Source organism: Amblyomma mixtum, chromosome 2, assembly GCF_055824585.1.
Source record: "Amblyomma mixtum isolate Tamu chromosome 2, ASM5582458v1, whole genome shotgun sequence".
Lineage (NCBI taxonomy): Eukaryota > Metazoa > Arthropoda > Arachnida > Ixodida > Ixodidae > Amblyomma > Amblyomma mixtum.
Window position 1 is genome coordinate 226,771,653 of NC_143013.1, and position 24,134 is coordinate 226,795,786.

The 24,134-nt window shown below is 47.5% G+C and overlaps 1 protein-coding gene across 3 annotated transcripts in view; it reads right to left on the reverse strand.

Annotated features, from left to right (window-relative positions):
- Positions 1 to 2,390: 2,390 nt before the first annotated feature.
- LOC149362796 (caspase-2-like) overlaps positions 2,391 to 24,134 on the reverse strand; it is a 43,101-nt gene continuing 21,357 nt past the window's right edge. For all 3 annotated transcript variants that reach the window (XM_089573227.1, XM_089573226.1, XM_089573225.1), the window contains 2 exons: positions 7,824 to 8,046; positions 2,391 to 4,862 (listed from right to left, as the gene is read on the reverse strand). In XM_089573227.1, the coding sequence (XP_089429353.1) occupies positions 4,339 to 4,862; positions 7,824 to 8,046 (747 nt within the window). In that variant the 3' untranslated portion in view covers positions 2,391 to 4,338. The remainder of the gene's footprint in view (positions 4,863 to 7,823; positions 8,047 to 24,134) is intronic.

A 24,134-nucleotide genomic window follows, 5' to 3' on the forward strand; every position in this document is an offset into this window, starting at 1 on the left:
TGGACAGGGTAAACCTCGTAACACACTTCAAAAGCTACAGTTGGCCCTCTCCGTCTCACAAGAAGAGCTGGTTGAGCAAATCCGAAATCAGTTTTACCCATCCTCTACTTCTCCTGCCAGCTCCCCGTCATACCCTTACACCGAAGAAGAAGCCGACGAACAAGGAATGAATTCCGACTTTACATTCGCCGAACTTCAGGCTGCTCTACACTCCCTTAAGCGAAACACAGCACCCGGCCCAGATAAAATTACCTATGGTATACTCCGTAATCTCCCCGATTCAAAACTAGACGAACTTATTCAGATCATTAATATTGTTTGGCGCTCCGGGAAAATTCCCGCTGCATGGAAAGAGGCACACGTAATTATGATTCCGAAACCAGGAAAATCCTCTGCGCTCATCACTAACCTCCGACCTATATCCATGACTTCTTGCCTAGGGAAGCTGATGGAGAAGATGGCCCTTACCCGCCTCGAATGGCACCTGCATACCAATCGCTGTCTTGCTCCCACTATGGTCGGATTCCGCGCCCACGTATGCACACAAGACATTGGACGGCAAATCTATGAGGATTTGTACGCCTTCCCAAGCAGCGCACAGCTTCGAGTTTTGACCGGCGTGGATATCAAAAAGGCTTTTGATAATGTCGCCCACTCCGCAATTCTCACCAACCTGGCAGACACTCGCCCTGGGGTCCGCATGTTCAACTACATCAAAGACTTTCTTACAGACAGGACCCTCCGAATCATTGGCCCCGACGGCACACCTTCCGCCCCCTTTCCCCTCACCGCAGGTACACCACAGGGATCCATTCTTTCACCTATGCTTTTCAACTTGCCAATGAAAGAACTGCCCCGAAAACTCGCTGAAATTCCTGGCCTACGCCACGCTATATATGCGGATGATATCTCTCTCTGGTCTACCACAGGAAACGCCGGGGAACTAGAATCCACTTTGCAGCAAGGCCTCGACGTCGTTCAGGAGCATGCACGCCGCATAGGTATGAGTTGCTCCGCCGAAAAGTCGGAATACATCGTGGTTTCTAACGCTCCTCAAAAAACCGCTTCTTCCTACCGCGAACTCATTCAACTCTCTCTCGCGCAAACCCCTATTCCCCGACGGAGCCACATCAAGATCCTTGGCTTCACTTTTCAACAAGATGGCAAGTGCAACGTGTGGCTTAGCCAACTCCTGCAACAACTGAACCAAATTCGCCACATGCTGTCCCGCATATCTCGTCAAAAGCATGGACTCAGAGAACACGAACTCCGTCGATTTATAGAAGCACTCGTTTACTCGAGGGTCATGTACGCCTACCCCTATCAACGCCTCACATCCTCTCAAGTAAGCAAACTGGAAGCCTCTCTGCGTCGCTTCACTCGATTAGCCATGGGAGTTCCCATCTACGCCGCAAATGCTCTGATCGCAGACGCCGCCATTTTCAACTCCCTCGAAGAACGCGCAGCAGCACACCACCGAGCCCAGATACACCGTCTCTCTACCTCCGAGCAAGGCAGAGACCTCCTCAGCCTTTTCGAACACACCATTTCCCAACTACCCCCGCTTCAACCATCTGCTCCCCCGTGGAAAAGCCTCCCGCGTCTTACTGTAAAACCCATTCCACGCCACATGTCTCCAACGATAAATCCCGGGCGGCGTGAAGCACTGGCGAACCATTTACCCGTACTGGGCCACGACACTTACTATACCGATGCCCATATCCTCGAGCACCAAGTAGTTACTGCAGTAGTCGGCCCTCGAAGCACCTCCACACATCTCCACACAGGAGTGCCCTCCTCAACCGACGCAGAAACTCTGGCCGTAGCAGAGGCGATTACGCTTCACGACCACCTGTCCTCCACCATCACCATACGTGCAGACTCTCAGGCTGCCATACGCTCACTCGAATCTCAAAAACTCCCTCCCCATATCCTAGACACTTTGCTGCAATACCTAACAGCCCAGCCTACGCTCCATGTCCGCCTTGAATGGATTCGTGGTCATCAAGGTATACCGGAGAATGAGCTTGCTCATGCTCTGGCCCGTGAAAAAATACCACCGGGCCCTCCGACTGCCTGGCCAGCCCATTATAATCCCAAGGCAGACCGCGCTACACACCGACATGACCGCCGCGAACACCTTCGCAATTTGCGGCACATGCGACGAACCCTTCCGTCACCCTCCCATTTCCTTTGCCGTGCTGACGCCACTCTAATTCGACAGGCACAGACTAACTCCCTTCCCTGCGAACTGTATTCCCACTATATCCTTCATAAACCGGGCAAACCCGCCTGTCTCGTGTGCGGAGAGCATCCCTCCAACATTCATACATATTGGTTATGCCCCCGCGCCACTAACTCTCCCACCATACCTTCCTCGCATACCTTGCCTCCCCCCTTTCACCTCACGTGGGCCCGATGGACCGCTCCACCAACCTCTCTGCAGCCCACCCTCTGGCCGCCCACATCCGACGCATCCAAGGTACACGTGGCCCTACTCTGCCACCGCCGATAAATAGCGCCCACCAAACGGGCAACTAAGAAGGCTCGGACTTGAGCTGAAAAATAAAAGTTGTCTCTCTCTCTCTTTGGTCTTGGTGACGTGGAATGCGTCCTCTGTGACGACTGGGATTTGGTTTCCGGGTCGTACCCGTACACCCAAGACTCGTCACTAGTGATTACGGCGTCGGTGAAGTCAGGGTAACTGTTTGTGGAATCCAGCATCTCCTGTGAGACTTCAACACGAAGCTGCTTTTTCTCCACCGTCAGCAGCTTCGGCACGAATTTCGCCGCAACTCTCTCCATGGCCAAATCTTCGGTGATAATGGGATGTGCAGAAAAATTGCTGATGTCCACCTCTTCCGCAATTTTTCGGATAGTCACACAACAGTCCCGCATCACCACAGCGTTCACTTCGGCAATTACCTGGTCATTTCGGCATGTTGGTGGCCGACCGGAGCGTGGCTCTCTCTCCACGGATGTGCGGCCGTCTTTAAACCAGTTGCACCACTGCTTAATCTGTGTGCTGCTCATAGAATCATCACCGAAAGCCGTCTGAACATTTCGAATAATTTCCACTTGGCTATCGCCAAGTTTCTGGCAACATTTGAGGTAGTAGCGCTGCTCCTCTCGCTCCGCCATTTTCCTTGGAACAAAAAACCGACGAGAGCATTGCGCACTCCCTCACTCAAACGCTGCTTCCCAGCGACTGACGCTATCGGCAGGCGGGAAAAAATTCGTGCATGCGCACGAGGGTTCAAGGTCGGCTGCTGTAAGCGCGCTTGTTTCATATCCATCAGGTGTTCGCAAAAAAAAAAATAAAGTCGGATACTTTTCTAACAGACCTCGTATAGCACACAGTCATCCCCAGACAGACAAAGTTTCGACAAACTTGTGTGGGCAAGTCGTTATTAATGGGAATAATAGAGGACGGAGCAATGAGCCTTGCGAGCACTGAGACTTGGTTGTCGGACAGCCAAGGCGTACTGGATCGCGGCAGAAAGACAATCGCGGCAGAAAGATTTTCAGAAACATAGTGAAGTGCCCTGTGACCTACATACAGTGTAGCTAGCCGAAAGAGTTTGGCAAACCATGTCGATACTGTCTATTCAATAATATACGAATCATTCAAGGTTTGAAAATAATAAAGGATTTTTGGTGTGCTCAATCTGGCTCGCCAAATTCAGGACACTATTAAGTGCTCAGACGACGGCGGAACCCCGTCATACAGGATTGCAGCAAATTCTTATGTTTTGGTGATTACGACAGGATTTTGTATAAGATTTCTTCAATTAGATTTGATGAGAAGGAAGTACCGGTCATTACAAATAAATCACTGCAGCGTCTTTTTGAAGATAGAACTGGAGCGATTCGCCATGTTAACTGCATCTGTGGAGCATGTACAGTATCTCATTTACTGTTCAAGTTGCTTAGCACACCTATATAACCCATTGTTTAGCCTCTTCAAAACACTTGGTTAGACACATAGCCAAGGCTCACGCCACATCTTGTCCATAGCCCCCTCGGGGTTGTTCACAACTATTTGACTGTCAAATGGACCTCCAAGGAACTCAAAAACGAGCTCACGAGTGGGCCAGTCACGAGAACTTAGCTTTACTGGGCGTAGGCATCGGCGAAGATTTTAGGTTCACAAGCTCTTCCCTTTGTGCAAAAACCGAAGACAGTGAAAGGTTTAGCCTGTTTAGACCTTCCGCAGAAGTTGTTGACATTGCATCCCATTTTCACAGTTGACGTGTAACAGCACTCAGAGCAGTGTAAACAGATAATCAAGTTACGTTCACAGCTTTTTTCTTGTAGCACCGAACAGTGAAATTGATCCTACTGTGAGACTACTTCCGAGCTGGATGTCTTTTCCTCTACCTTCGTTGCCACTCTCCTCATTCGTGTTTGTCGCATCATTCGAAAAACTTTTTCTACTATACCCTTTCTCGCGCTATACTCCATAAATCTTAGGGTGGTGCAAAAACTCCCATGCTGTGGGGTTCTCCGACTGTGCATACGGCCAGGGTAGAAATACAGCTCCTTTCTCCAACCAAACAGCTGCGTGCAAGGCGTCTGGCGGCTGCCAGCATGAGAGGCTCGGCTCAGTATGACAGCATGAACACGGCTCATAAGCTCTGCAAGGCTCTCGGTATGGACGTGCTCTAAGAACACTTCGTATATTGCCGACACAAGCCACGATCCACTTGCTTCATTGCTGAGCTCCCCGTAGCCCGGAATGGTTGCATGCGCGATGTACATGTCCGACCACGTCGCCGTTGGTTCCGGAGTCTTGGGGACTGCTGATGCATTGCTGGAATCGGAGCTCTTCGGTATGGTGCTGGTAAAGCGGCTGTAGTTTTCTGCATAGAAAGCACCATGGACTACCAAAAAGCAAAATTCTGAAAGCATAGAAACTCCACTGCAGTAGTAGCAAAATATGCCAGTATAAAATCAGTAAACAGCCACTCAAATAATGAAAAAAATACCTAAATCTTACATTCCGTGATATTCATTGGAGAGGCAAATATGCGGTAAATAATTTCTGATTTAGATAGTTCTCTAGAAATGTAGTTAGACTAGGGCTTCGTATAGTTGGAATTCTGCCCAACTAACTTCACGGCTAACATGCAGTGGTATAGAATTTGACCCACGGCGAAGACCTTCCCGCTTGCTGCTTTGGACGGCATTTCCCGGAAGTGAAGCTGAACCGTGATCCTCAGAAGAGTAGCCGATGCAATAACGCCACCCGTAGCAAGCCCTGTAGAACCACGACCTTCAAGATGCTGTCGAATGAAGAGACTAGCAGCCGTGCTGTACCTTTCTCACGCTGCCAATCGCTTCAGGACTGCCTGCACTATTACTGAGGAGGTAGAGCTGGTTATATGACTAGTTTGCGAGGACCTTAGAGATATGGAACGGGACTTACGACGTACGCCGCCATGGTCAAGCGTGGCGCTGGAGAACACTATCGCGGTTAGGCTAGCTGAAGCAGAAATACCCGTTCAAGCTAGAAGAAAACACTACCTCAGTCTTAGCTCAGTATGCTGAGCGCAACATGGCATTCGGGTGTGGACGTCGTGCGTGCTCATTTACTAATGAAAAAAATTACTCCCTCTCCCGTAATCGACAGTAGACGTAAGCATGAAATGATTACGGACGTAGCACATTGGTTGTAACCGCAATCTTGGTTGGTTTGGTTTATGGGGTTTAACGTCCCAAAGCGACTAAGGCTATGAGAGACGCCGTAGTAGAGGGCTCCGGAAATTTCGACCACCTGGGTTTCTTTAACGTGCACTGACATCGCACAGTACACGGGCCTCTAGAATTTCTCCTCCAAAGAAATTCAGCCGCCGCGGCCGGGATCGAACCCGCGTCTTTTGGGTCAGCAGCCGAGCACCATAACCACTAGGCCACCGCGGCGGCACCGCAATCTTCAAATAGGTCTAATCACAGCATAGCACAGCACACCGCACCACACTATACCGTACTGGGCACTGGTCCATATGGGAGCAATCATTTCCTGTCAGTGTCTGTGGCAGTCACTTCGGGCCTCTTCTGCTGTGGCGTATAATTCGCAAAGCGATTGCTTTCCGCAAGGAGCCTCCTACCTGTTCTTTCATCAAGCTCCATTGCTCGGCATAACCAGCTGTGAGCGTAAGGCATTCAAATAGAGAACGATGCAGATGCATACAGGGCCACGACGCGGCGCAGGCCTGAGTAGAATGTACGAGGAGCAGCGCGTTCGACTGCTCCCCTAGCTTGGATACATCCGCCTGCCTAAGGGGAAACGCTATAGAGCACAGTGGCAGATCTGATTTCAAATGATCTTCAATCCGCTGCCGCCATGGTGGCTGCCGCCTCGAACGCAGGCGCCGGATGGTGTTCTACATGCATGGGTGTGCGGGACCGCGGCGCACTCCTTGGGTACTGCGCGGAAGGCGTTGTTCTGCGCAGCGCCCCTCTCAACATGGATCGGCCTCTTTCAAAGACAGCTGACAGTCAATAAATGATCATGGTCCTGTGCGAGGGCTTAGAGCATGGAGGATGGAGAGAAGAGGTTGTCTCGTTAAATCTCGTTCGATGCCTGGATGATCTCGTTTTGGCTCCCGGGTGACGGGAATCAGTGCCCGCATGACTGCAAATCGGTGCCCGGATGTTGGCCCTCGGCGTTGGCCCGACGCTACGTCAAGGTAGCCACCAATGGGAGCTGAAAGCGTTTTTTGCCTAAAACAACTGAATGTTCTCGAGAATCCCATTATCAACACAGTAGTATTTTGCAGTTCTAGAGACCTAGTTATCTGGTCAAGGATAATAAACCGGCCCAGGGCTACAAACGACTCAACGCGATGAAACTGTAAGCTGTCTGCTTTCAATATGTGCCTTTAGTTACGGCCTTATTTTTCCATTAATGTCTAAACTGCAGCGAATATGCCTTCACAGCGACGTATTGTTTACCTATTACGTCTAGCATTAAACAACGCAAGCCTGGGCCCACACCAGTTTATTTGTTGGTCACAAACGCCCAAAAACGAGGAATCTCAGTTACTTTATCTGGACTGCAAGCTAATAATATACTGCTTAGCTTCGCCAGAAGTCTAAAGTTAGGGGCAGCGCACTGCAGTAGCGAAAGGTACGAACGAAATCTGTAGACCGTGTGAGCAACACCCAAACACTGCTAGCTCTTAGATATATGTTAGATATATGATAGATATGTAGAGGTTGGCGCCTTTTCTGAAATAAAGTTGCAGTTCAGCGCTCGTGTGTGTGTTTCCTCGTCTTGTGTCCTTGTGTAGCATGCGCTGTTGAAAAAAATATTCTGAGATAAAGTCTTGTAGTAAAGAAATCATATTTGTTTGGAAAGGGCTTGATACCACTACATAGAGGGCGAAGTCACCTAACGCATTATCGTAACGTAAATAGATACTCTATAAAACGTATAAGATCGTGGCTTAAAACGCCCCAAAAGGCTTTATAAGGGTTGGGCATGATAAAATGTCTTCTCACAACGATAAATAGTGCGAATGAATTATGTTCATGGCACGTTCTGTAATAGATGATTAGCCGTTAGGTTTCGCTATTAGTTTATCCGTGTTTTGTTTCTCAGTGGCACAGTGAAAAAGAAGTGTGACCTTGGTTACTATTTTGCAGCGATGTTGTGGTATGGGTCATTTCAGACAATACTACCATTTTACACCATCAACTCCAGGCGAATATTATCGCATTTTCTTGTGAGGCTCGACAACAGCTGACAGTGCTAATGACCAAATTTCCTGTGCTGAAATAATTTGGGCGACACTCTGTGGCGCACAAGCACTGCTGACCTTCTCGAGTGGCTTGCACGAAAAATAGCTTGGGCTTCCACTTCAGTTGAGGGCAGTTGTCATTGTTGAATTGCTTGTAGACATCGTTGTAAAGATTCAGGGGCTCGAAGTCCACTCCATATATGTAGTTCTCTTTCCCATGAGACATCAGCACCACTACCAAGCAGTCATCCTTCCGCTTCTCACGTTTGTCAACTACCCATCTCAGCAGCGTTTTCATTTCCTGCGAAAAAGCGTAAGCCCAAAGTAAAGGCTCTGAAGTAGATTTGTTTTCCAAAGAACACAATATCTCAGAGCGGAAAGCTTGCGGACGGAGAGAAATGCAAGCAGAATCTTTAAGAACCCTTTCGGCAAAGTAATTTTAAATGATATTTGCGTAGGCTGAACTGCGTATTCAACCCGAATTGCTAATTCCAACCGACATGGTGGAAAGGCTCCAGGTCAAAGACATAATTTTGAGAAAATACAAAGCTTATATAGGGACTAATTTATTTATTTTTATTTCTTTATTTACATTTCCTACAGCGCCAAACGGGCATTATTTAGGGGAATTATTGTATTGTAAAAGGACAAATGAATTGCTGCGCTAATTCGTAGGCAGATTTTTGTGTGCAAGGACTGCTTATTTGTCGGTTTTAAATTTTAGGAGGTATATTATCTTTTTATACACTGCTTTACCTGAAGAAAGCGACCGTAATATTGAATCAATTAACGATAATCTGACAGCTATCGATATGGAGTGTGCCGCCGAAGTAGGTGGTAGGATGGTTCGACAGGATACCGGCAAGCTATCTCAGGATAGTAAAGGTCTGATTAAGAAACGCCAAAGCATGAGGACGTCCAACTTCACAGACAGAATATAACTAGCAGAGCTATCGCAGTTAATAAATAAGCGCTAGGTAGCCGACATAAGAATGTTTATCATGGAGAAAATCGTGAATGCTCTAGAGAACGCAGGTAGCATAGAAGCGGTGAAGAGAGAACAATGTATAGGTAAAAACCAGATGTATGCACTAAAAAACAAAGAGGGCAATATCATTAGCAATATGGATAAGATAGTTAAAGTAGCCGAAGAGTTTTAAACAAATGTATAAATTAGCGAATGCACTGGGCGTTACTGAGAGAGGCAGTCGATCACAGCAATGGGCCATCCCGCCAGTAACGAAGGAGGAAGTAAAGAAAGACTTAGGAGAAATGCAAAGGGGGAAAGCAGCTGGTGATGGTCAGATAACAGCAGATTTGTTGAAGGACGCAGGAGAGATTGAGCTAGAAAAACTAGGCACCCTGTATATGCAATGCTTTGTGACTTCGAGCGTACCAGGAGCTTTGAAGAACGCTAATGTTACCTCAATTAATAAGAAAGGAGGCGTCAAGGACTTCAAGAATTACAGACCGATCAGCTTACTCTCAGTTGCCTACAAGGTATTCGGTAAGGTAATAGACCATATTCTTCTATCAATCAGGCGATATAAAAATGCGTAGAATATTACCAACCCTTATATATAGCCTTCATTGATTACGAGAAAGTATTTTACGCAGTGGAAACCTCAGATGTCATGCAGGCATTGCGGAATCAGGGTGTAGAAGAATGTCATGTGAAAATATTGCAAGGTATTTATAGCGATTGCACAGCTGCCATAGTCCTCCATAAAGTCAGCGATAAATCTGTAATAAGGAAAGGCGTAAGGCAGGGAGGCACGATATGGCCAATGCTATTCAACGCCTGTTCACAGGACGTATTCCGGGGCCAGAAATGGGGGTATAAGAGTTAATGGAGAATACCTACGTAATTTGCCATTTGCTAGTGACATTACCTTGCTGAGCCACTCAAGACATGAACTGCAAAGCATGATCAGTGAGTTTGACAGGCAGAGCATAATGGTTGGGCTAAAAATCAACATGCAGAAAACCAAAGTAATGTTAAACAGGCTAGCAAGAGAACGGCAGTTCGCAATTGGCAGTGAGGTGCGGGAAGTAGTAAGAGAATATGTGTACTTAGTGCAGGTACTGACCGCTGATCTGGATCATGAGAGGGAAATACCTAGAAGAATAAGAATGGGGTGGAGACTATATGGCAGGTTCTCTCAGATCATGAATTCCAGTTTGCCAATATCCCTCAAGAGAAAAGTCTACAACAGCTGTATCTGGCCGGTATTCACCTATGGCGCAGAAACGTAGAGGCTAGCAAAGAGGGTTCAGCTATAGTTAAGGTCAATGCAGCGAGCTATGGAAAGGAAAATCATAGGTGTAACGTTAAGAGATCAGAAGCTGGCGGAGTGGGTGAGGGAAATAAACGCATGTCAATGACATCCTAGTCCAAATAAAGACGAAGGAATGGGATTGGGCAGGGCATGTAATGCGAAGGCAAGATAACCGCTGGTCCTTAAGGGTAACAGAGTGGGTTCCATGAGAAAGCAGAAAGTTAGGTGGGCGGATGAGATTAAGAAGTTTGCGGGGATACAGTGGCGGCAACTGACAAAGGACAGGGTTAATTGGAGAGACATGGGAGAGGCCTTTGCGCTACAGTGGGTGTAGTCAGGATGATGATGATGGTGATATATATATATATATATATATATATATATATATATATATATATATATATATATACCGAGAGAGAGAGAGAGAGTGCCACAAAAGTGCAAAAGTGAGTTCTGTTAGGGTAAAGGTCAAGTAGCCGCTTCTCAAAGACACATTTATTGTCGTCGCTTCGACCAAGGTCGTTCTTTTTCAGGTTTGCAGACCTTCTTGAGTAGTATTAAACTTGCGGATTAAATAGGATTCACGTTGTTCGCGTTCTCAGGTGCTCTTGAAGTCTTAGTGCGTCAAACGAGTGCTCTTCTGCGTTTACATGTCCAGCATTCTTGGAAAGAAATTTTGAATATTAGAAAACTGTAAGGTGCTGATATAGAAATATTGCAGATAATGATTAATTCTTCCGATAAGCAGAAAAATCTTTCTTTTACAGTGTTTCCTTCGCTCGCATCAAGCAGTTAAAGCGCCATAAAAAACCAATGGGGAACGCCTTTAACAATAGCAAAAACGTTAATAGCAAAAAAAAGGAAGCCTGCTGACTGGAGATCCTCGGCGATATTGATTGTAATAGTGAAATCTTGCAATATATCAAATATTTCTCTCATAAACTGCTTCCGATTCAAAAATGTTTTTGTCCAGAATTGTTGGGTACGACATGCTTGGACAAGAGAAGATTTGGGAGAAACTTGGTGGGGGCGTGCTATTGTTAAAAAAAATGAAGTGTCTGTCTGTCCTATGTATTGCTAGTTACACAGAGTTCATTCAAGGAGTCAACTAATGTTAGATCAGTCGCAGTCGAACTTGACGTTGATTGAATACCGCAAAACCTGATCATGTACTCGCTGCGGAACACGAGGTCTGCATTGTTTTCAAACTTTGCAGCGGCCTTTACCACAGTGGAGACATCCATAATTTGAGGCCTTGTGTTCCTTGGAATGAACTAGATAGTTCTGAATGTTTCTGGCATACCTGAAAATCATGCGCGTTGAGCATGTAAATATATTAGATCGTCGTTGGCTTGGTTAAGGGTAATAGGAGAGTAGTTAAGGGCACTGAAATGCTTATTATGAATTCTGGTTGTGTTCGGTGTGTTACTGTTAAGTGTAAGAATAAGAATTGCCGTGTAATCATTTCGGTTATCTTTTACGGTTCCCACGAATTCCCACGGTTCCCACCAGATATCGGTTCAGATTTGAAGATCTGCTTATGGCATCATCAATAAGAGAAAGTGAATAACGCTGCGTTAAGAGCACGTTGCGCATGTGTTCGGAGTTCTCATGAAAGTCTATTTCGTTAGGAGCAGATTCTTCTAAACAGATGGGCCTGCGAATAAGGGATGCAGGTGTTGGAGTGATAAGGATGGGAGCTGTGGAAGTGTATATATTCTTGGCCATCGGATGGTTTTCTATAAACGGTTGAATTAACTGACTCCTTATCCCCACATTTTCAACATCAAGAAAATTGATTTGACTGGTTTAGTAGGTGTGCGGAGCTGTAACTGTCAATGAAATGGTGAAGGAATTGCTCTCCGTTGGTCCATATTATAAAAATATCATCCAAATAGTGCTTCTAAAAGGACAGCTGTATTGGACAAAACGAAACTTTCAGTCTATGTGGTTCATCAAGATGTTTTCGCAATTTAGAGCCATTCTCGTGCCTTTAGCAGTGCCTTAGCAAAACGTTCAGTTGGGCGAGTTGGTAGATATTCATGGTGTGAACAGCGCGAAGTACAAGGGACAAGAAAAGAAGGGACACAGGACGAGCGCTGACTCGCAACTAAAAGGTTTATTCACTGAAACCTTCTTATATGAAGAAACAATCAAAGGGAAGAAACACCACAAAAAACTAAAAACCATGAAACGCAACATTCGTCAGGTGCTCCCGAGAAAATTCATCTCCCTATCGCAAAGGAAAACAGATGGTTTGCTGACGCAATTCAGTTGATCCCCTGCGATGTGAAAAGCCTCGACAACTTCTCGTGTCGTCTGATCACTGTGGGTGTATAGTACACGTGTTTGATTGAATAATGCAGTGCATTTTTTTCTTTTTCTTTTTCATGACTTTACATTCTAGACAATGTTTGACCAAATGTGAAAGGTCATCACTAATGTTTAAGTTGTTCCTGTGCTCTTGTAGGCGCTTGTTAAGGCAACGCCCGGTCTGACCAATGTAACGCGATCCACAGGAAAGGGGTACACTGTATACAACGCCTGTTTTACAGGCCACAAACTTATCCCTGTGCCCAACGCCACATCCTTCTTTTTTCTTCTTGGCCTTTTTCTTTCTTTCAATGGCAGGGCATATCTGTTTGAGCTTGACGGGGGCTGAAAGGAACACGCCAACTTTGTACCTACTTGCTACGTTCTTTAGACCGTGGGAGACGCGGTGTACATATGGCAAAACGGCAAATTTCTTCTTTTCAGGCTGGACGTCTGTCTTAAGCGGAGTGGCCTGACGTTTTAATGACTGAATTAACCGAGAACACGCCCCTGCTATCATCTGGTCTTGATATCCAGCAAACTTAACCCTAGACAACTGGGTCTGGAAGCTATCTTGAATGGCGTGATGACAGGATTTGGTCAAAGCACTTCGCAAGCAGGAACTGATTATGCTATTTTTTAGCAATTTGGAATGACCGGAGTGAGAATTAAGAAGTGTCTTTGACGACCTCGGGTTATACTTCCAGCAAACATGATTCTGCTCGAAATGCAGCCGCAGGTCTAAAAACTGCAGTACGTCGTTAACTGGTGCCTCAAAAGTGAACTGTAACCCCGACCCACACTCCCTGAACACTTTTAGAATGCCAACAATTCGAGCCGGAAAACGCCCACGTTCTACAAAAATAAGATAGTCATCGACATATCTGACGGTCTTGAGATGTAGGCCAGACAGGTTCTTTTCCAGAACCCTGTCAACGTACAACAGAAAAATGTCACTTAAGACCGGGGCGACGCTGGACCCGATGCACACTCCTGATTTCTGCGCAAATAGCTTGCCTTGCCACCCTATGAAAGTGGAATGCAAATAAAACCGTACCAGATCTAGGAAGGTTTCCACAGACATCCCGCATTGTGTTACGAACGCAACTTCGTCATTATCATCTGTAATGTACCTTTTCACACACTTTAACCCATTAGCGCCCAGTGTACTTTTAAAAGTACAGTTAATTTTTTTATAATTTCACCTCCAAAGACTGGAATTTTCTTTTCAAGTAGGGTACGATTTTGCCAACAGGGGATTGGCCAACCACCCTTAACTAATTTGGCGCACTTCCTCTGCTCAGTATGTCAGCTTTCCGTGGTGAAACTTCAGGATGTTTTTTTCCCACGAAGTGCACCGGTAGTCGCTTGCTTATAATTTTCTCACGGCCGCATTTATGTACATATTACGCTAGTTTCAAGTATAGAGCAGCACGAAAGACGAAAGTAAACAACGGATGCTTTGAATGTCCCGCACCTTTGGCGTTTTTTGCTCTGTGATGATTTATATACTGCTGTACTTTCTATAGTACACTGGGTCTTCCTGTGTGCAGAACGGCACCTATTTATTCCAGTTCCTAGATCTTATGGCTACTTCCAATTTTTCGGAAAAAATCACTTTGCCTGCTCAGCAAGGCCTCGAAGGCTGCTGTACTTGCAGCTAGCGGTCTTGAGTATGATGATGGTATGATTTTAATTGGTTGTATTAAAGTTTCGTTATAAGAACTGAAGGTTCTGCAGAGCAGACAGTTACTGTTATGCCATTCACACCGTCTGCGGAAAGTACTTGAGTTCAGAAATGAAACTTTTGGAAGCGCGTGTTGTCCTGGCGTCACCTGAGGTGATTTCAACCCTTAGTGGCCATTTCATCTTTTTTTGTAATTTTTTTTACCTCTCAAGACATTCTTGTAACGCTCCACTGGGAGGAATTTAGGGCTAGAGGAACCGTTCGCCAAAACGGGTTTAGGAAGTGTCCACTAGGGCCAAAGAAAGCGATGAAATAGAAGCAGCCATGAAACATCGATTCTTGCTTCAGTAGTATAGGTTACATGCCGTTATTGAAGTCTACGATCACCAGTATAGTAACTATGGCTTGAAACTATAACAGCAGTGAGCCTACGTGTTTTGTAGAGTGGTGGTTGCCTATAGCACAAGAAAAACAGATTTTTTTTAAAGCCAAAACTCCTTTCCATTTACAACAGTGGTATGGCAGGTGTTGACCTTTCGCATCAAGCCATCTACTGCCAGTATATCAGCAGCAGGGACAAAAAGTGATAGTGGTTGTTGACACCAAAGCTCAACTTTGCAATTGTGAAAGCCTGAACAATCTACCAACTTGCTAGAGACGAGCCTGCTGACTATTTTTGCTTTGGTAAGAACGTTACTCATTATTATCTACACCTTGACATGCAGCAACCAGCGGTTCACAGACACTCTGGCTCAATCGTATCTGATGCTTCTTTGAAAAGGAAAAAGCTTTCCGTGCAAAGTAGGATAACTGCGGTGCCAGTATAGCCAGAAAATATTCATTAGGGCCTGCAAGAAGTGTTATATCACCCTGCGTAAAAATCGCAGACATAACAAAATTCACGCCACCAATAGGAATGCAGTGAAGTAGCCACATGTGCTATGGGGAAGGCCCACTGTACTATAAAAAGTACACCTGTGTAACCTCTGGAAGGAATAAAGCAATCGTGACGAAATTTCAGCAATCTCTTTTTCTTTATATGAGAGTATTATGTGCTAAAAATGACGAAAATCCCTCTGCTGGATTTTTCTTGGTCCCTAATGGGTTAACAGGCAGTCATGTGGAAGGCTATAATACAGGTCTGTGACATCGATACTGAAGGCTGCACAGGCACTCGGGTTGTTCTCCTTTATGAAGGACACGAGGGCGTCGGAGTTGGGGATCTTAAGAGGGTCGAATGCATCCAAGGACGAAAGATGCCGTTGCAGAAATTTTGACACGTGGTGTTGCCATGTGCTCTTTTCGGATACAATCGCTCTGAAGGGTACGTCAACTTTATGTGTCTTCGCGGTGAAAAAGATGTCCAGGTGCAATTTCTTGCACTGCCCAACCTGCTTGGCCAAGCGTTCGAGGCCGAGAGTGCTTAGAAGGGAGACGCCTTGCTCCTTGACCTTGGCCTCTTTCAGCGGAGACACCTCGAAGTTCTTCATGACCGCGGCCAGGGATTTTTCTTGGAATTGGCTTTCAGAAAAGATGGTAAAACAGCCTTCCTTGTCAGACAACAGGACCCTTAGGTCCTTTGAACACATCCACTTCGCTATAGTGCCGACTGGATTGCGTTTGGCTGCTTTTGTCTTGGTGCGCTCCTTGTAGTTCGCGATGTTCACACCATGCTTAGCAGTGCCACTTACTTTTGCATAATATTGAAGACCCAATTAGAAGCTATTATATTCTAACATAATTTTCCTTCATATTCCTGAAGTGTCTGCAGTTCATATGGTCCTAAAACTGCCGTCGGCATGGGGAATGATTGCGTATAAGGAAGCGACATCGATGGTTACAAGAAAGGCTATTTTAGTTAATGTTATATAGTGTGTCGATGCACTTCAAAATTCGTTCTGTGGTGGTGCCTATTCCTGAAATTAATGGCCGTCCAGAGATTCCAGCTTCATGTATTTCAGGGAGCATGTAGAAGCGCCCAGGAAAGGAATGAGTAGCTTCGAGTGGCTTGCATAGTTTTCGGGAGAGTTCACTGCACTTTGTTAAGTACAGGCGGATATGGATGTATCTTTTGAGCGCTCGTCGGGGGGTCACCATGAAGGTGTATGCTAAAATTATTGTCAGAAAGCTGTCGGATGTCAGTGTTATATAGTGATCCCTGTTCAAGTTTCAATAAAGTTATTTTTCCCTGGCTTAATGTAGACATGCAAGTTATTTTCCTGTCGTGTGTTGCGAGTCCAATTTTGGTTTCCCGAGTGGAAGTCCGAGTTTTGATGGGGGTTTTCGGCATTACCACCGAAGTTTTCTCTCACACGAAGATTTCTGCCGAATTCTTCAATATCTTTCACGCGATGAAATTCGTTGTATTTGCCTATGCGAGGGCGAAAAATGAGCCGTCTATATAGCACGGCTCGGTCATCTTGTGTGAGTGGTTTTATAGATATATTGGTGGTGTCGTCTGCCTTATGATGGCTCTCTTTTTGGAGCGTTTGCCCTTGATTGACCTTTGATTGAGTGATATCAGGGTAGGGAGAATTTTATCCAACCGCCTCTGGTACTCCTTTCAGCCATTTGTCATAGAGAACTCTGTCCCACATGCACAGAGTCCTAGTTAATCGGCCTCTAGCGCGGAAACAGGAAGATTATTTCGAGCCACTCTGTTGCCAGCATCACTGATGCTTTCTCCTCTTGATAGGTTATTCATTGTTGGTGTCACCTTCACTTGTAGACCATTCGGCACCATCTTAGCCCGAAAGCACGTTTTGAAGGTTTTAGCATGAAGGTCTAGTCTCGGTCGTTTATCAATGATTTTGCGAAGCTTGAGAAAATTTGAAGATTTGAAACAAGGTTTTCAGGCCTGTACCGGCCTTGTGCAGGGCTTTGCCCATGTACAGGGCCTTGTACAGTGGGGGCCCGGAAAATGGTGTTTTAAAAAGGACGAAGAAAATGCAGGTGCCACCAGAATTATAAACTTTTTTTTTAAATTACACAGCGGTAACTACCAGTTAAAAAGTTTTTAGAGGGAAAAAATTTCTTTTACCGTGGAGAACAAAATGCTTGATTTGTAAACAGCCTGAAACAGTAGGCTATGTTTTTTGCATTGCTTGGAAGGGGCTTATTTTGTGGGATGTGTTACAAAGGACAATAATTAAAGAGCTACCACTTGACACGCAGGTCATTCGTTATTTAAGCACTGATAATGAGGGTGGGGTACCATTTGATCTTATAATACTCTTGGGCCTCCACTGTGAATGGCGCTCAAGAATGACAGGCTATCACTGGGATACAGATGCACCACGTGCCCACATTTACTTTCGGAAAAGAATGGCCTCGTTTCTTTCCATCCAGAAAGCAACTGCGGATGCCTCCCGGGTGCATCTCAAGACTAGAGCCGTTGTGTGTATAACAGGAATTTTAACTTGACGAAACCAGACTCGTGTTGACTGACCACGACAGTGTCGTACGTACTACATAGGGTTCTGTGTGTTTTTTGTTGGGTGAATTTTGCTTTAATGTTATGTGTCGAAGCCAATCAACATATAAAAAAAGGTATCGTGGCGCAGTGGCAGCGTCCCTGTCTCGCACGCCAGCGCCCCGTTTGATTCCCACCTAGAACCTAATTTTCTTTTCTTATTTTTTTTTTCTTAACATAAACAGTTCGAGCGGACATTTTTGCGGACAGCCTCTGTCTACAACTTCCGTCCACGCCGCTCGTGAGCCTAGAAAGGCTTTCCTTTAGAACTGCCGCATCTAACAAGGAGACGACCAGGCTAAAGTGCGGTTAAAATTGGTCGTACAGCGCTACCAAGGTTACAGAGTTCAAAGCACTAGAAAGGCCACTCTTGCAATACGCCACTTTTACGCAGTGTTGTTATTGACTGCAGCCTAAATCTTTACCTTCCATCGAAGCTAAGCTGCCGCCTAAAAGGCACAAAAGTGCTCACCTTCGCATTTAACGGAGCCGAAAAATTGTCGTTTTTTTTTCTTTCAAAAGGGTGCGTATTACTCAGATTGATTGTTTTTGAAACAAATGATCACACTGACATGTGGGTGATGGCATTTGGTTTAGAGTGACAGATAAATGTTTAATTATACAGCGAAAATATTTTTTCGGCTGCTAATATAAAGCGGTTGAAGTGAATTTTCTACAAACAGGAGAGCGGGACAAAAATTGCTGTACTCTCTGAGTATCGCAACGCTATTCTCGCCTGGATATTTGTTAGTTATATGGCGGCTACCACCCTAAGCTTCCCAACCCAAGAGCACCGCTTGTGTTGACCTGTGTATAATCGATAGTAATTTCATTATTATAATTGACAAATCAAGCATCTGCGTTGTTGGTGCACGCACCGAAGCTCACAACAAAAACTGGGCAAATAATTTTCGTGCTGTTTTAAGCAATATTTAGGCATCCATGCAGGCCTTAGATGAGAGCTCTGAGGCAATGAAAGGCCGCCGCTGTATGAAGACTCGCTGCAAATGCTGGCATTCATTCTTCTGGCGAAATTATGAAGCGGCAGCAATATTATAGTTCTCTCGTGGGGCGTGTTGAAAAGGACCGTTATGCTTTAAAAGCTTTACATAGACTCCCATGCCTAATATGTTTCAGAGGCGCCTAGCATCGCTAAAAGAAAACTGAAATGCAAAGTTCTCATAGGCATAAGCTTCACAGACTCGAAACTTTTGCCATCTCTGCGACAGGGAACAAGAAGAACAGGGAAGAAGTACTTGTCCTTCCGTCGCGCTGCGACAGGTGACAGGAAACAAGAAGAACAAGAAGACGAACAGGGAAGTGCTTGTCCTTCCGTCTCTTCTTGTTCCCTGTCCACTGCCGCCGCACTGGTAAAAGTTTCGAACACCAACCAACTAGCTGAAATTTCCGCGTTACGCTTCACAGACTGCAGCATCTCTTGCACTCATGCCTTCCACTCGCCAGGAGTTGATGTGGTACTTTTAACATGCGAGAGCTTAAGAAGCCTCATCTGGAAGATAAATATTGGTTCGAATTAAAAGTGACGTCACCCTGCCGGAGCATTTTCATTGGCTGATTGGTTGGAGGCAAGTGTAATCAGCAGACGAGAGAATTCGCACTGGCTGGACCATAGAGTTTCTTACTATTACCTAGAGGGAAAGCTGGAGGCGCTGCACTTCAGCCACCATGGACGCCCAAAGCATCATGGGGCGTTGAGCTACTTGTTGCGGGACAGTCGTAGTTTTTCGAGAACAAAGAGTGGCACTACTAAGACTTTTCATTCCGAAAACCTTGTTCGTGTATGCGCAGACGACTTCCGCGCGAACGCAGTGTGCAAAAACCATAGTAGTAAAAACGCATAAACACACGACGCCAATAAAAGGTTTTACTTTTCCGAAATGCCATTAAAGAACCTCTTAAAGTATCTAAGCAACAAATTTTTTTAAAAACATATTTACTTTTAAAATGCGCCTGTTAATTACGAAATATTGACACGAGGATTGGACGGAGAAGAGGAAAAAGATCGCAGCCGCAAGAAGTAGACGACGCTGAAGTGGAGGTCCGTTTTCTCTGGTGCCCTCGTTCAGCCGCTGCAGTTACTTTTCTGTGTAGCAACTGTTACACATCTGGTGGAGGTGCGGGGTACGCTTCCCGACCTGCGTACGCCTACGAGATAAAGACGGAACTCACACCGGTCCATCAGCGCCCAAGCCGCCGCCTCCGCGGTGAGTCGCCTGAGTTCGGGCCTCTTGCCAACCCGACGAGGATGACGCAGCCTCGACCGGCGGTCCCACTGGAAATGGCCACAGACAGTAGGTCCCCGGCGCCCATCCTCTACCACACGCCGCGAACACCGCCATCTTTTCACGGTGACGTGTACGAAGATGCGGAAGACTGGCTAGACACCTTCGAGCGGGTCGCGCGCTACAACGGCTGGAGCGACGACCGTAAGCTGCATAACGTGTATTTTGCGCTCGAGGACTCCGCTAGGACATGGTACGAGAACCACGAGAGCAACCTGTCCACCTGGGAGGCATTTCGCCAAAATCTCCTAGCTACATTCCCCAACGCAGACCGCCGGGAGAAAGCTGAAGCTGCGCTTCGCTCCCGTAACCAGCGGACTAACGAAAGCGTCCGCATGTATGTGGAGGACATGACACGCCTCTTCAAGCGTGCTGACCCATCCATGGCGGAGGAGACGAAGCTTCGCCACCTCATGCGCGGGGTCAAGCAGGAGCTTTTCGCCGGTTTTGTGCGCAGTCCACCGCGTACTGTTGCCGAATTCCTCACGGAAGCGACTACCATGGAGACGACGCTCCTGCAACGAGCCCGGCAGTACAATCGGGATGTAAGCACGCTTGGGCCCGCTGTTTCTTCGATGCCGCTAGGGAGTGATGCGGCCGTTTTACGGGACCTAATCAGGTCGATCGTCAGGGAGGAATTACAAGCCCTCCAGCTGCCTCCCAGCGCGCCGTCTGTTACATCGCTGTCTGAAGTCATCCGGGACGAGGTGCGCCTAGCAGCACAGCAGCAACAACTGCCTGAGATCCCAAGACAGACTGAGGTCAGACCTACCTATGCGTCTGTCCTCTGCCGGGCCCCAACGTCAGGCTACGACGTGAATACCGCGACTCACGCAGCGCAGCCGTCTGGTCTTTCCCGTGTGCCTGATCGACCAGCTTACCAGCGGCCACGGAAGTGTGATGTGTGGCGTGCACCGGACCGGCGGCCCCTTTGCTACCACTGTGGTGAGGCGGGACATCTTTACAGGGCCTGCCCGTACCGCCGAGTGGGTCTGCGTGGTTTTGCGCCCGACGACCCTTGCCCCCGGAATGGCGAACGACCATTCGAAATTGAAGCTCATCTGTCGGCCCGTCAGAGGCCTGGGACATACGGTCGCTACGATCCTAGGTCGTCATCTCCGCTGCGTTACCGTTCCCCAAGCCCTCGCCGAGACGCCGGCTACCCTGAGCGGCGTTCTCCCAGTCCACATCGGGAAAACTAATTCCAGCGGTCTCCGGAGGCAAGGCCGCTGCTGTCGGGAAAACTGAAGATCCTCCGCCGCCGATATACCGATACGCTGATTCCTCACCGGGGCAGGGTAGCGACAGCATCCGACGCGCTACTTCTGATTTGTGTGTGACGATTGACGGAACTGACACCATCGCTTTACTTGATACTGGTGCTGACTATTCAGTGATGAGCCACACCCTCGCCCAGGAATTGAGCAAAGTTTTGACACCATGGTTGGGCCCTAGCATTCGCACAGCTGGAGGTCACCTCATTAGCCCGGCCGGAAGGTGCACAGCCCGAGTCTGCATCCGCGGTTTCGTCTACGTGGGTGAATTCGTCGTCTTGAGCGAGTGTTCGAGAGATTTGATTCTGGGCCTCGACTTTCTACAGGCAAACGGTGCTGTGATCGATCTCCGCGAGGCGCGAGTCAGATTTTCGACGAAGCAAGCCGTGGCGCAGAGTGACACAGAAGGCCCAGAAGTCAACGCTCTGCGTATAGTCGAAGACGACGTAATGCTGCCACCACGGTCCAGTGTACTGGTGTTAGTGAGGAACGACTCGTTTCACGACTACGAAGGTATTGCGGACAGTCACCCTTCGCTGTTGCTCGGGAAGGGTGTGGCTATCGCGCGCGGTCTTGTCGAACTGAATGACGGCTGTGCGACAGTTTTTCTGACGAATTTCACGAATGAAATTCAGCACCTCGCCAAGGGAACGGCCGTCGCCTTTCTCGACGACGTGGATAGGTTGCCGAATCTGTGCCCCGTACAGGTGAATCTTCACGACGATGCCGCACCAAGTAACGCCCTTCAGAAGGTTAAAATCAACCCGGAGTTGTCACCTCATCAGAAGAACCTTCTGTCGTCGCTGCTACTTGATTTTAAAGATTGCTTCGCGGCGAGCTCCAAGGTCGGACGTACGCCGGTAGCCAAGCATCGCATTGTCACCGATTCGACCACGCCACCAGTTTGTCAGCGTCCATACCGCGTTTCGCCTAAAGAGCGCGAAGCTATTAGAACGCAAGTCGATGAAATGCTTGCAGACGATGTTATACAGCCGTCAACAAGTCCGTGGGCGTCGCCGGTGGTCCTGGTGAAAAAGAAAGACAACACGTTGCGATTCTGTGTTGATTACAGGAAACTGAATAATGTTACCAAAAAGGACGTATACCCACTCCCGAGGATCGATGATGCCCTCGACCGACTCCGGGACGCCAGGTTCTTCTCTTCCTTAGATCTGAAAAGCGGATATTGGCAGATCGAGGTGGACGAGCGAGACCGCGAGAAAACGGCTTTCGTGACACCCGACGGTCTGTACGAATTTAAGGTGCTCCCATTTGGACTTTGCTCCGCTCCGGCCACATTTCAACGCATGATGGACACTGTTTTAGCTGGTTTGAAGTGGCAGTCGTGCCTTGTGTACCTGGACGACGTGGTCATCTTTTCGTCTAGCTTCGAACAACACTTGCAGCGATTGCGCATTGTCCTTCAAGCCCTCCAGTCTGCACAACTAACTATCAAGCCAGAGAAATGCCATTTCGCCTTCGAGGAGCTCCGTTTCTTAGGACATGTTGTCAGCGCACAAGGTGTTCTTCCAGACCCCGACAAGACTTCCGCCGTCTCCCGTTTCCCACGCCCAACCGACAAGAAGGCCCTCCGACGTTTTTTGGGCCTCTGCTCGTATTACCGCCGCTTTGTTAAAGATTTTTCTCGCCTAGCTGAGCCATTGACTGCCTTGACTCGAGATGACACACCCTTCGTATGGGGAAGTGCCCAAGACGCAGCCTTCGAGGAACTCCGCTGCCGCCTTCAAAGTCCACCAATACTAGCTCATTTCGACGAGAATGCAGAGACTGATGTCCACACTGACGCCAGCAATGTCGGCCTCGGAGCGATCCTCGTACAGTGGCAGGACGGCGCAGAGCGAGTAATCGCTTATGCGAGCCGCACACTTTCTCGATCGGAACGGAACTATTCGACGACAGAAAAGGAGTGCCTTGCCGTCATCTGGGCTCTGAGTAAGTTTCGACCTTACATCTACGGCCGACCGTGTCGTGTTGTCAGCGATCATCACTCGCTATGCTGGCTAGCCAGCATTCAAGACCCTTCCGGCCGGTTGGCTAGATGGAGCCTCCGTTTACAGGAGTACGACGTTACGGTCGTCTATAAATCGGGTCGGCAGCACCAAGACGCGGACTGTTTATCACGAGCGCCCATGGAACCGGCTACGCAAGACATCACCGAAGATTGCCCTACTCTTTGTGCCATTAGCATCTCCCGTATGGCGCAGCTTCAACGAGCAGATTCTGAGTTGGCGCCACTCGTTAAGTATCTGGAGGGTTTGAATGCTCATGTACCTCGTGTGTTTCGCCGTGGACTACAGTCCTTCATTCTGCGGCGTGGAGTCCTCTACAAGCGCAACTTCGACAGCAACAAGGAGACGTTTCTGCTTGTTGTGCCATCCCAGTTACGCTCCGAAATCTTAAGCGCTTGTCATGATGAACCATCCGCCGGCCACTTGGGGGTCAGTCGCACACTGGCAAAGATTCGGCTTAAGTATTACTGGCCCAATTTACTACAATCCGTGCGTAGATACGTAACAACATGCCGGGATTGCCAACGGCGCAAATCTCCTCCTCTAAAGCCAGCAGGCTTTCTGCAGCCCATAGCACCACCAAAGACCCCTTTTCAGCAAATTGGCATAGACCTCCTCGGCCCTTTTCCGAAGTCGTCCAGAGGAAAACGGTGGATTGCGGTCGCGACAGATTATTTGACCCGATACGCTGAGACCGCGTCACTTGCAAACGGTACTGCTGCTGAAGTCGCCGACTTCTTCGTCCACAACATCGTCCTGCGTCATGGCGCTCCTGCAGCTATCATTACTGACCGTGGAGCTGCATTTACGGCCCGCTTCACTCAGGCTGTACTCAAGCTCACGCACGCCAGCCATAGACGTACAACGGCCTACCACCCGCAGACAAACGGCTTGGTGGAACGCCTCAACAGGACCTTGACCGACATGCTTTCCATGTATATTGATATCGAGCACAAGACATGGGACGAAATTCTTCCATACGCAACATTCGCGTATAATACCGCGCAGCAAGAGACGACGCAGTTCACTCC